The 14118-nt window shown below is 36.0% G+C and overlaps 1 protein-coding gene across 2 annotated transcripts; it reads left to right on the forward strand.

Annotated features, from left to right (window-relative positions):
• The first annotated feature begins 485 nt into the window (after positions 1-485).
• Positions 486-13373, forward strand: LOC117207126 (protocadherin-like wing polarity protein stan). Of its 2 annotated transcripts, none has more exons than XM_033447024.1 (18): positions 486-1546; positions 4964-5077; positions 8683-8969; positions 9056-9148; positions 9244-9351; positions 9427-9528; positions 9617-9742; positions 9900-10094; positions 10232-10319; positions 10441-10550; positions 10621-10767; positions 10980-11094; positions 11196-11265; positions 11348-11458; positions 11537-11710; positions 12009-12352; positions 12531-12802; positions 12998-13373. In XM_033447024.1, exons 2-18 carry the CDS (start codon positions 5011-5013, stop codon positions 13085-13087), a joined length of 2499 nt encoding a protein of 832 aa, XP_033302915.1. In that variant the 5' UTR covers positions 486-1546; positions 4964-5010; the 3' UTR covers positions 13088-13373. The 2 variants fall into 2 exon arrangements, with proteins under 2 accessions (XP_033302915.1, XP_033302916.1); XM_033447025.1 differs by lacking the exon at positions 486-1546 and adding an exon at positions 4107-4365.
• The last annotated feature ends 745 nt before the right edge of the window (positions 13374-14118 follow it).

Genomic DNA, 14118 nt, shown 5'->3' on the forward strand with positions numbered 1-14118 from the left:
TTTTTACTTTTACTTCGGGCAAGAAGATCCTCCTAAGATATTACTCAAAAATTTTATGAAACAGATATCGACGTTTCGTGCATTCATCCAACACTCTTCAACACGCGATCGCGTGAAGCTCAACGCCTTCTCAATCACCTCACGATAAATTCCTCTCTATAAAATCTTGCATACAGCCAACTTTATCCTCTAACCAACTACTCTACTTTTACCTAATAAATATTTTTTCCATTCACTAAAAGTCCATCATCCGCGCTCGCATATAAAATTCAACGAATATGTAAATTCTTGCATACAACCAGCTTTATCGATTAGGTATACGTGTTATTAATTCTCTACTTTACATATTCTACTTTTACGTAACTTAAATATTTTTCCATTCACTAAAAGTTTACCACTCACGTACATACGTACATCACGTATTTTCAAGAAACCAATGAATTTTCTGCACTTTGTCAATATTTAAGACGTCCATCCCTTCTTCATCCCTTTCATCATCAACCCTATTCGCAACAATTTCCATGGCGTTACACACACTGAAACCAAACGAGACACAATTATCCCTTCCCCAGAAACATTCAACGGTACAATTAAAAGTACATATACTGTACAGAAATGGCAGAACAATGGGCCGTGCCCCATAAACAGTCACCGTTCGAATCGTTCCATCGTTTTCCCAGACACAAAATTTTCGGCTTTCACGTAAACCAGAAGAAGGAAAGAGAAGGAGCAGTTGCATGTGCAATGGCAGACACGTAGTCGTCCAATTTCCTGCCAACGAAAGTAAACACCTGTTCGAAGCAGGGCCAGGAAGGCGCTCGGTTGGTCGTCGATTCCCCCTTCCTAACAATGGAGAACCGACTTCCCGAGTGCCGGTCTACCGCGTCTCTTTGCTCGTCCATGTTTCGTAGTAGCGAGTTCTGCCGGTCGAAAGCGAACAGGTGCTAGTTTTAAAGCATCCTCTGTTACTATTCAAATTAATATTTAAAAAATATATAGTACATGTAGGAAACTTAATATTGAAACAAATATTCAAAGAATCTACGATATCTGGGAAAATAAATATCGAAAGCAGCAGAGTCCAATTTACGGCTCTTCAAACGTGAAAATCGAAGAAATAGGAAGGAACAGGGTGAAAGAACTCGAAGATTATTCCTTCGATACTTATTTGCGGATATTTGTCCGTGGTGTATTTTTGAAAAATTCACACGTGATATGTAGTTAATATTTTTTGTTTAATTCACATGTAACGTAAGCTATAACGATTGTTTAAAGAAGACGACGCGACGCTGACGGTGTTTTCTTCGCGATGTTACCGCAAAGCTTTAGTCTGTGATGAAATGATTGCAAGAGGGGTTGAAAGTATCATTTTTCAAAACGTTATGTTGACTACAGTGAATTGTTAGTGAAGAACGATGATGATTTGAGAGGAATGCTCGCTGCCGATCGTTGATACGCGAAACAAGCGAGACGGAACTGGAAGTTTGAGTGGTAGAGAGTGAAATAGTGCCACTGCTGATTCTGATCGTCTAATAGGATTCTTGTGGTAAGTGGTCGGATCTTATGCAGAGGGTGTGGATGATGAAGCAGCTCGAAAGTTAGACTAATTGCTCGATTGTTTCCAATACAAAACGCTAATTATACGGGTCAACAATATCTATTCGATTCATGCATATGAAATGTTGCTTATACGTATACTTTTATGATCGATCTTTTTAACATTAAATGTACGTAATTCACAGAACGTTTCTTTTCTGGTTGATAATTAAAGATAGGATAAAGTCTCCGCAAAATTTAAATTTAGAAAGAAATATATTTTATACGCAGTAACCTGATGTATCCCCTTAATTAAAATATCATGTCTAACGCTCTTTCATTTTTCAAGATATATTGAAATATTTGATATTTCCTGTGCCTTTATCTTTCAAATAAAGTTATATCGTGCAACCTGTGTTAAACAACGACTAAACATTCTTAAATTGGACGATAGGAAACAAAAGTGGCATAAAGAGAATAATAAAACTATTCTGTAGTTTCTAAATAAAAGATAAGCTATTTTAATTAAATAAAGCAGAATAGACAATCGCTAAATTAGAAAGAATAATATTTTATACGTGCAATAGAATAACCTAAACAAGACGAAATATTTCTCCTATTGAAATTCTCCCCAATATACCACGTCTCTTCATTCCGTCAAAATTTGAATGCTGCTTAATTATAGATTGATGTTCCACTCGTTTTTCCTATCCAAAAAAATAGATTCGTTTCCGTACTTTCGATCGTGAAAGTGGCCGTGTCAAGAGTACATAGTTAGAAGCACAGACAGAACAACAGTACAGTGATTCATCGAGCTGTTTCTTGAGTTAGCGGCTAGCATCGAATCGGTGGCATCGCGGATCGTGAACAGGAGGGAGGACTTTACGCCGGTTGCCCATGGCAGTGCGTTTCAGGTTACGGTCGGTGAATTTGAGGAGTACCGTGGCCCACATAACCGTCGTATCCGGCTTGTGTATACCGTATAAATCATTTGGCCCTACCTGGATCCATTTTTTCCTTCGATTTCAAGGATTATTTCCGCTTACTCTGCCGAAGAATTGCTTTTACCGCTTTGTTCCAACTGATAGGAGACGTAATTGCCGGCTTAAGCGGAGATACGTCGATTACCTCGACTCGCCACGATGACCATAATTCTCTTAACCAATGGATTTCAATTTCTCGGAGGTTCTGATCGATGATTCTGTAATTACTGATTGTGAAGGATCTTAAAATATCGTGAATGAATTATTGCCAAACATTTCGTAGGCAACTTAGTTTTCAAAAATAAACTTTTAAATAGATCTACAAAATTTTAAGATCGCGTTTCGTGTAAACTAATTATCACCTCGTTTAATCGTAGTTCGTTATGAATGACTAGAATCTTTTCCAGCAATGGATATCAATTCTTTGAGTGTTTTGATTATGTGATTCTGAAATTAAACGAGTGAAAACGTTAAAATTAGTCTCTAGATAGATTGACAATTTGATAGACCGTGTCTCGTGGAACATACTTACCTTCTTGTTTTATTATCGTTCAGTATTGATGACTAGAACTTTTTCAAGCGACGTATTCCAATTCTTTAAACTGATCGATGATCCTGTAACTATTTATGGAAAAGAACATAAAGATAAATTGTTTTTACAGGTCACATTCGTTACAAGGTATTTAGCTTCCTGTTTAATTGTTATTCGTGTTTCGAAATAGTTCCGTATAAGGAGACTACGCCGAAATAAGGCGAGGAAAAAAAATTGTCGAATCGAGGAAGCGGTAATCGCGATTCTCAAGCTGCCGTGAACTTTTTGCAATCACGAGCCTACTTTTACCTCCTGGATTCGATTCACTTTGCCCTTCTTTGGTTTCGAACACGCAGAATCGACAAACTATCGCTCTCGCCACCCCCACTCGCGATGCTAATGTCGTTCCACGTATCTAGGTTTCACGTAATAAAGCAGTTTCTTCGCATGCTTTCTAACCACGCGTTATGTTCTCCAGTTGCGAATGCACATGGTCGTTTCTTTTTTTATTTCTTTATTCTTTGTGTCTTTTCGATCCGCCACTCCGTGGATCCAACATCGATCAGACAAATGTTTGCGCTCGCTTTTCGTTTGTAGGAGATCGTCCATAGTCACGCTACTTACGCGAAACGAATCTTCAATGACGTTAGAACTATCGATAACGATCAGATATGAAATTCGTGTCAAAGAAAATCAAAATGACAGGGAAATATATGAAAAGACGCAAATATTTCTCCGTATTTATTTTATCAAGAATTATTCAAATTCTCCAAAATGCACCGTTCGTAGAACTACGCCTGAAGCATGCTTACAAGAATTACTTCGAAGTATTCGTATGAAAATAATTTCCACGAAGGGTGTTAACATCTGATGATAAAATGATAAACAGCTGCAAGCTAGATTAGTAAAAATAATTAAATACGACTATATATCCTAAAGATTGTATGTAATTATATCGAATCACTATGACTGACTACGAATGACAGTCACCTTTTTCGCTGAGCTTCTCATAATACGTAGTTGTGTCTCATATGAGTAGCTAAACGCTGCTATAAATGAATGATTACAAATGACTATAATTAGAAACAATTATGACTAATTATAGTATAAGTAACTACATATGATTCTAATTGTGATTAACTGCAAATGGTTACAAGTAACTGTAAACGGTCATGGCTAGTTAAAAGCAAATACGAATGTGTAAACAACGATTGTCATAAGTGACCACCATCACATCGACTATGTCACGTTAGCGACTCTAAATTGCTATAAGTGGCCTCGAGTAGCTGTATGACAACGTGGTTATCACTAGAGGTGGGTCGAAATCTGATTTTTAGACTCGTGATGCTCGAATCTGAAACTTTGTGAGATGTCGCAGTTCTCGAAGCTTCCGAAAGTCCATATGCTTTTCTTCTCTTTTTTCTAAGGAGTATCTATTTTTTCAGCAACCACAATTTCAACAAATGTTTCTCACAAAATCACATTATTTTTCCTCGATATAAACGCTGATAAGAGATCGGTGGAATCATGCCGATTAAAACGGATCTGAAGTCTAAATACAAACTCCACTGGATTATCATTACTTAAATAAAAATAAATTCACCTTCGTTGCAATATTCTCATAAGCTGCTTATACAAATTACTATTGACTTGTAGTTCGAGAAACATTTCGTATTGTTTTCTAAATGTTTTCCGAAATTTCGAGGTTTCGGAGTTTCGAGGTTTCGAGGTTTCGAGTGATCCATCTTCATTTATTACTATTACATTTCAACATTACAATATCATGATTCACTCAAGTAGCAAATTTTGAATACAGTCTTCGATTACAAGGTACGCTGTCTAACTTTCAAGCTGTTTGTACACTTATTTGCAATGTGCAACGCGTAATCATAAATTTTGCATCAATTTGCAGATGCATCGGCCGTTGCCTGGATCGGTGAAGGATGTCCTTGGATCGCCATGAAACACAACATTCTGAAGATCCTGCCTATCCTCTTCTGCACGTTGCATTTACACACCGGACAATGTGGGTCTTCTTTTGACTTTTCTCACGCCACCTGCTTTCGCCCCTTTCGTCCCTTCTGTTCCGCAATTCGTCCGCCATCTACCTTCTTCCTCTTTCCATTTTGGTCGCGACCTTAATCGCGCCGCACCGTCTTCCGTTTCATCACACGGTTGATCGCGTGCGAACACGAAGGAATTGCGGTTGCAAAAGGAAACTGGACTGTTTGAATTCGACGTATACGAATGTTCTCGGTTTTAGAACTGCTGCTAACGAACGAGTCAATATTTCTACGACTTTACAGTGATCACACTATGCGATTCGATAGATTTTATATTTCTTAAATTCGATGCAGATGAGCGAGTTTTGTAGCGCGAACATTCCTCGTGCGTTTCAATGGTACGATAGAATTCTATTTGTTTGAATTCGACCTAAAATTAAGTGAGATTTTTATTATTATGAGATTGAATATGTACATGTACATACTAGTTCGTTATAGGTTAACTTCCTAATGATTTGTCAAGTTTTTCTTTCTTCTTCTGCTGTCTTACTTCGTGATCGAGTTTCTATGTAAACTATTTTTTATTTTATAATAAATAATACCTTTATTCTTACTTATTTTCTCGCGAATACTTATTTTCCTCGCGTTACATTACATCATTAGAAATACAAACCTCTCGAATCACATAGCGTCACCCACGAGAAACGACAACAATATCGCGTTGCTTGTCCACGCCGTGCCTCGTATTTCTAATGACGAAATCCAGGCAAATGTAGAATTTCTACATCGAAAATAAAAATTTGGCGGATCCAACGAGGAAATCCACACGAACGTACGATTCTTCTATTGCAAGTAGAAATTTGTCCAATCAAAAAATGTCACTAATGCGAGGACGTAACGACGCGTTACATCGCTTGTCCGCAACAAGCCTGTTCGTTTCCCTTCGACGATTCTCGCGACATGTCCAGTCGTGGATAAGGATCGAATGACTTAGAAAGCCGTTGCATTGCGACAATCGAGATATCCTAGTTTTAATGTCTCCGTTTCCCTTCCTCGATGGACATTCGTAGAAATTGCCAGCCATTTTACGCGCATGGTAATTAGGCCGTAATAAAAGAGAACCAGCGATACTTTCGAAACTCCGTTTTGTTACGCTCTTAACTTTATAATTCGATTCGTTTTTATCGACCGGAATAACCAGATTCAATTAAAACTTGCGAATCAGCAATAGGTAACCGAAGAGCATTCGTTGGAATGGTAAGCATAGGAACACGTTTAATTAATTTCTTCGTAGAAACAGCTGTTTATTTGTACCATGACTGAACCTTATCTTGTACAATTGGGTACAATTAACGATAATATACGTGAGTTTTTCCTAGTTACAACCGTATACAAGTTTACAGTATGTTCTTACAATCAGTGGCTTGTAGAGAAGGTTGATACGTTCCATCGTGCAATCATTGTCTCTCATTTACATGACAATTCGTTGTTATCTCGACAGTCAGGAAGTTTGTTGAGACAACGCTTAAACGAGCGTTTACTTTTTCCCCTCGCATAATCGTGCGAACTGGTTTTATTTTTCTGCTTTTTTTATCCAGCGCGTAATAGAACGATGAACAGTCGCAATAAAGTAATTCGTTCCGATTTACTAGTTCGACCATTGACGCGTGTCTGTGATGATGTCGAAGGAATTGATTTCTAATTTAACACAGGAAAGTTATTTGCTATAGCTCGTATACAAAAAGAAATACAAAAGAAAAGAAAAAGAAATATTGGAATTATTAAAAAGGAGTTATTGGATTTTAATTATTGGAATAATTGTAAAAGGAAATATTTCTTTCTTCCCTAACACTAATTTTTTCTTTTACAAGATACAAAATTAGCTTCTCTATAAAATTTTTGAAGCTTTGTGTATTACGACAAACAATTTCGTAAATCCTTAACTTTGAACGCAATGTTTTTAAACCATAAAAATTCTATATACTCCCTTCAACGTGTCAGAAGCAATACCATGGTTTTCTTCTGGAAAAGTCTCTAACTGAAAAGGGAAAAAGATTACGAAAGGCAACGCCGGAACGTTGCATCGTCGTCGATACGCCGTGAGTTGGCAGCAGGCGGAACTCCGCTCCAAGGGAGCGCACACGTCCAATTCCTCGTGCACGCGCTCCTGTTAAATGACTTCTATATACACATATTTTTCGTAGCACTCACATATTTCCACTTATTACCATGTATTAATTCGGCTTTTTATCCGTGCGAAGCATTTGCAAATGTGGACGGCCACATATACCAAATGTATAGACGATAGACACGATCACGTCTACCAAGTTGACCATCGAAATGTAGGTTTCTACTATGACATGTTACGGTCCTTTGATCGAGAACAAAACAAGTGTAGTTCATTGATATACGAATGTCGATGGATAGAATAAAACAGAACTTACATGTTGATTCTAGTAAATCGAATATCGTAAGATTTTTATAGAGCCAGGGTGGATCGTATCATCTCGTATAAGAGGAACATTATAGTTTTTCTGTTCCCTTTTAGAGGATTCATTTAAGAGATCTAGTTATCGACTGGTTGTGTGGTTACTTCGGAAAATAGAAAAGCATCACGCATAATACAGCTAAGTTGGAAAAATAACGGATAACAGGGGCTTTGATGCACAACGAATTAGAGGCAATGATCGCTTTACACTAACCGTCTCGATCTTATTACGAACGGTTATCTTGATCGTTTTTTACTTTTCAAATGGCTACTACAGAAATTCTTCTTTTCCTTTTACTCAACAAAAGCGAGGAAATTAAATCGTTCTGTTCCAATCAGAGAACTTCTTTGCATTTAATTACGAAAACAGTTAGAGTTAACTAAGGATTAAACGTTTCATTTATAAATTTAAATATCTGTGAACATTCTTCCAATTCTTTTGTTTAGAATTACTCTTTTAATAAACTAATTACTCAAATGTAATTTCTAGATCTACAATTTAAATATTTATACAACGATTCTCCTTATATAATTTTTCTTACAATCTTTTTAAATTTAAATCTTTTACCTTTATAACTATCTTTTTAATAAATTACGACGACGAAAAATTTATCGGTAGGAAGACCAGCGGTAAACCGCTTCTTTAAAAAGCCCGGAAACCCGAAAACCACACAATAGCCGTATATGGATCAAAGGAACATGATCGTTCTTCGTTCGAAGCAGCTAAAGAAATGCATATTAACTCTCAATATGGTAGAACCTGTCTCCAGCTATCGCTATATTTTACATGTCACTTCCGCTTTGCAAGAATCCTTCTCTTCCTGTTAATATCTTCCAACGTATCGCATATTATTAAAATTCAATATATAATTAATATAAAAATTTGATGTAAACACGTATATAATTTATAACATTTGACACTTTCAAGAAAATTTGCATGTAGAAAAATTCGTAAATAATCGAATTACTTTAGTATGTAATTAATATGTGTATGTGTACGCGGATTCATAATCCAAGCTAAAAATTCTATTCTTCTGTCTGCTTAAATTAAATTTAATATCCATACAAATTTCTGATTCATTTTCTTTATGATGATCCAGTACAATTAATGGAATTAGCATGGTATTTATTTAAATATAGTGATCCGTGATGCGAGATGTTTTCTGGAAAACGGTGCCACCGCCGCACATCTCTTCGTCAGCGAAGATTTGCCGGTCGGTGACACCGTGGGTGTACTCGGAGTGCTGGGTGATCCTGGACCACAGGGTGACATCGAACTCAGACTCCAGGAGCACGATAGTCCAGTAACTTTCTCAGCGTATTCGAAGAATCTAACTCTCATCAGGCCACTAGATAAAGAAGGCATCGATGGACCTGCCAGCGTTTACGTGAACGTAATTTGCGAACGGAAACATACATTAGATCCTGTAGGTTTAACATATCCTCTTTACTCTACATACACAATTAACATTTTAAGGAACGTAGTTGTTCTAATTACTCGCATTTGTTGCAGGGTTTCGTGATACCAGTCAATATTCGCGTGACTGATGCCAATGATAATGCACCTCAATTTGTAAATGCGCCTTACGTTCTAAATATCTCTGAGGTGAGAAATTAGATATGTTTGACAGACAGAAATTTTCTTTCATTCAGAAGGAATACTTTTTTTTTTATTTATTGACGACAATTTTTGACATATAGGTCACGGTAGTTGGCACGAGGGTTCTTCAAGGTGTGAGAGCCGTGGATGCTGACCAACCAGGGCCATTTTCTACTGTACAATATGCCGTTTTGCCTGGACCGCATTCGGTAATTTTTTAATTCCCTTCTATTATATCTTATTCTTTTGTTTTACATAGAAGAAATCTTAACGAACTTTTGTAGGATTACTTCGTGTTCGTGAATGCTTTAGAAGGCACCCTAGTTCTAAGGAAACCGCTAGATTATGAAACTCTTGCCAATTTTTCCGTCGATATCCGTGCACAGGTAAGTAACGATTCCTTAAATATAAATATTAATTCTCCAAAAACTCTGTTAATGCGCTTTAATGTTTTTTTCTTTTTTTTGCTCACAGGACCAGGGCAATCCACCCAAATCATCGACTACAACCCTTTATGTTAATGTTATCGACGCGGATGACCAAAATCCTGCCTTCCAAAATGACCAATACAAAATTCTCATCCCTCGAAATATTAAAACGGTAATTTTGATAATAATTGAACATTTTTTAACAAGTCGATGTTACGTTATACTTTTCCACTGAATTGTTAATGCATTATAGATTAAAAGAAGTAAAGATACGATGAAAAGTAAGCGATTCAAAATAATATGAAATAGTACATGATTCATTCTTTCAGAGAAGGATACTGAAAGTTGATCCAGCGCCAATAAAAGCAGTAGATCAGGATGTAGGAATTAATGCTCCGGTTCAGTATACGATTCAAGGAGGAATTCTACCGTTCCTTACACTGAATCCGGAAACAGCTGAAGTCGCCATAACACGACCATTATACGAGCATGAACTTTTATCACCAGCAACTATCGTGGCAAAGGCAAGCATTGTGACAGTAGAAATTACTTAATAAAGTATTATAAATATCTGCCGTATATGTAAATCTGTTACTAATTACTTGTTGTTTCTATTTATTGATACTTAATAATTCCTTATTCATGTTCTCAATAATTACAGGCTACGCAGATAGACAATCCAGATAAATATGCTCTTTCCACTATAGTCGTTTCTCGAGAGTCGGATTGGAACGTGGAACCCACTGCTGGTAGGTGATTTTTTAATCTATTCTTAAGATCTCAAGCTCTGATAAGGAACAGATCTAGAATCTCGTGGCCCATCTCGTCGTTAAGAAAATAAAACGATTAAATGGAAATGATATTAATTAGGTGGCAGATTACCAGTGAGATTCATACGAAAGGATCATGAAACTAGTATTCCAGAAAATACCCCTCCAGGAAGCGTTTTATTAACGACAGGAGTGAATAAAGTAGATTCAGTAAGTCAGAATCAGACGCGGGAATTTATTATACCCATAACGCAAATGTAAGTCATTTCTCTGCTTTTAGAATTTAAGATTCTGGCTTGTGGGAGCGATGGAAGATCTGGAAAGATTCTCCATCACTAATTCCGGTGAATTGATTTTAAAAGGCACTCTCGATTATGAGAGGAGGGTCCAGCATAGTTTTTTGGTTCGTGTCACTGACGGCCATCATGTACGTTTAACAACAATTTAATCGTTAAAATAAAACTCGACTTTTAATATTGGAATATTTATCGTTGTAAATGAATATACATATATGTCACAATATTTAAATACGATAGTTTCAATTAAGATTGGTAATAAAATATTTATTATTAATTATTTTCTACTTTTATTATTAAATTTATTATTAAATGTCAACACTATTTAAATATGACATTACAGAACGACACCTCACGCGTCAATGTTTCTGTTGAGGATGTAAATGAATGGGAACCCAGGTTTCGTCATCCCAGGTACGAATTTCACGCCGCAACTTTGAGAGAAGGATCCATCGTCGGTGAGTTAACATTCTAACTAATATATATATATACAATAATAGAAATTTTTATTTTCATCTTCATTTATGTATATATGTTTCTTTAACTATATGATTCTTAGGAAAATTGGAAGCTGCTGATGGTGACAGAGACGACAAAGTTAGTCTATCTCTTAGAGGTCCAGATGCAAGGTACGATAAACATTTATTTTTAAATAAAAAGCAAAACTTATTTCAATTTTACAACAATAATAAATATTGAATGATTATACAGATCCTTCGAGATACGTGATAATGGAGAATTAATTCTCAGATCAGCAACAACCATTAATGGTACTTTGGCCAGGTTAGTGGCTGTTGCCTCTGATTCTGGTCGTCCGCCGAGGTTTGTAGAATAAAATAAATGTATTTACGATTTGATACGATATAATTCGTATAATTATTTGAATTTTTTTCTTTAAAGGTCTAGTATGATCCCAGTGATCGTGCATATACCAAATAGTGGCTCGTTGCCAATTGCTGCAAGAGCTGCACCTGCTTGGTTGGGCAGCAGTGTTCTCCTGGTTGCTGTTTTTGGCGCTGTCTTGGGTCTACTTGGTGTTATAATACTTGTTTTAATTTTGTACATATATAAAAAGTAAGTAAAGCTGATTACTTGAAAGATTATCTTATTTCTTTCCTTTAATATTTTCCCCGACCATAACAGGACGTTCTCATAGGGCATTCTCTAAAATGTTTATTAAATATTCTCTTCGGCTATTAAGAATTATTTTCCACGTCAACCTATAGACACTCAAATTAAAGAAGAAAGCTGTAAACTGATCATTATTTCTACATTTTTATATATAAAAGAAATTGTGTATATCAACGAACAGTATTCTTAAACTAACGATACGCGTGATTCTAGATTTTTAAATCCTTACAACGTGTTGCAGTAAAAGGCCAAAAGCCAGTGGTTCAGTAAGTTCAGTAGGAACTGGCTACAGAGAAAAATCACCAGTTCCCTCTGCTCTGAACCCGACTCCTCAAGTACTCGGGGCAAATATGCTTCAAGATGCCTTGGAAGTACCTCGAAGAGGAAATCGAATCGAGAACGCGCGCAATATCGATGAAAACGAGGAAGAGGCTGAGACTGGAGACGACCTAGAGGAAGATGATCATGTTGATCAAGAGATTGTAGACGACAGTAACAATAGTGAATCTCGTGAAGTCAAGAATGATAACAATGACGTCGAGAATCCGGTTTTTGCAGCGAGGAACTACAATGCCACTATTAAAAGTAATTCGAAGCAATGAATTAAGAATTACTCGGAATACTATTAAAATTTATAATTAAAAAAGAATATATTAGCCTATTAACTTATTAATTAGCGGCGCGCCTATTTTAAATTCGCTTCATTTTAAAATTCTTATAAATTTCTATTCTCATACAATTATTATTTATTTACGTAAATTAGGTGTAACATCGGCTAGACAACTGCCTCTTTACGCAAGACATAAGGTGGCCCCAGCTCCAAATCCTCCAGGTTTATCAGCAACCTCCAACATCCCCAATATCGGCGGTTTAGTTCAGAACATGAACGACTTAAGTTTAAAAACTAATCTAAATGCTGACTCTTGCAAATCTTCCAATTATTCCGGAGATCTCCCAGATTCTTTGGTACCTGCGTGGCCAGCTTGCTCCGTTTCACAGAGAGTCAAAAAATTATCGTGGGACGATGACGATAGGGTATCGTATCTTTTATTATAATAAATATTTAGATATTTCAATGAATACATTTTACGTAGAACACAATTAATTTGATTTGTTACAAATAAAAATATCAGTAGATACTAGAACATAAGAAGAAGATAACAAAAAATAACTAAATTTCTCTAAGTACGAAATTATTACGTGTAATAATATTTTCTCTCTATTTTTTAGACAGTGGATAGCGTAGAAGTGGCAGCAGAAACAATGTCCAGAAACAGTCAGGTCGGAAACGAACGACTTAATCTCACCGTGTACTTTTAAATCACGCGAAAAATGAAAGACTGAGAAATAAAATGGTTTCAATGACTCCATCGTCTGTCAAACGAAAAAATTACCAATAGACCACTTCGATAAATAATTCCTTTATAAATAGACACTATTAAAATGCGCTATATAATTGCCAGATACTGAATCAATTCAAATAGAATGTACATACAAAATGTATAGAGAATTATACTATATAGTTACAGACGAGTTGCATTAAACGATAATGCAAGTACGTTCTTTACTTATAGTTATTTTATTAAAGAAATGCAAACGTTAACAGGTTTTCTAATGTTCTAACGATGCTAATACCTTTAATTTACATTTAATCCGACCAAAAGAAATACAGAAAATTTTCTAAATAAATTAAACTTAGCAGAGGAAAATTTTTCTCTGTGAAAGACGTTCGAATAACGGAGGCCAAGTTAAGAAAAGGACAAAGTTCCGTTTCACGCGAAAAACCGTGTCAGTAGGACGATCTGGAAGAAATCCCGCGTTCCTCGCGATTCTGCCTAAAAAGTATGTAAAAAGCAACAAAAAAATTTCAAAACATACTTGAAAATCCTCATTTTATATTTAACATCTAATAATTTTTTAAAACTACATTATGCAGCAGTTTTTCAAAGTTCTCGAATATTTTCGTTTCATTTTTCATTGTATAATTCCTTATCAGCTATAGGTATTTCTAACGATTACAAAATTCGATATGGTTTACAAAAAAGCTAGTTAACTTTTACCTACAAGACGAAATTCGATTGAGATAATTAGTAGATAATTACAACTTGATTGAAATAAGAAGCAAATGAATAAGAAGAAGGAAAATTTGTGGAAGAAGTAATCGCAAAAATACGAGGACACAGCCAAATCAAACGAAGAAAGTGACTCATTCTTCCGAAGAGGAGAGAGAAAGTGCCTCGCAGAAGAGTGCACGAGCCTCAGCTCTCGATAGTTTTACGTGACTTCTGAACAGAAACGGATCGAACAGGTGAACAGCATTTAGGAGAAAACAAGAGTGGCATGATAATAAC

The sequence above is a fragment of the Bombus bifarius genome, unplaced genomic scaffold, assembly GCF_011952205.1.
Source record: "Bombus bifarius isolate JDL3187 unplaced genomic scaffold, Bbif_JDL3187 scf7180000008023, whole genome shotgun sequence".
NCBI lineage: Eukaryota > Metazoa > Arthropoda > Insecta > Hymenoptera > Apidae > Bombus > Bombus bifarius.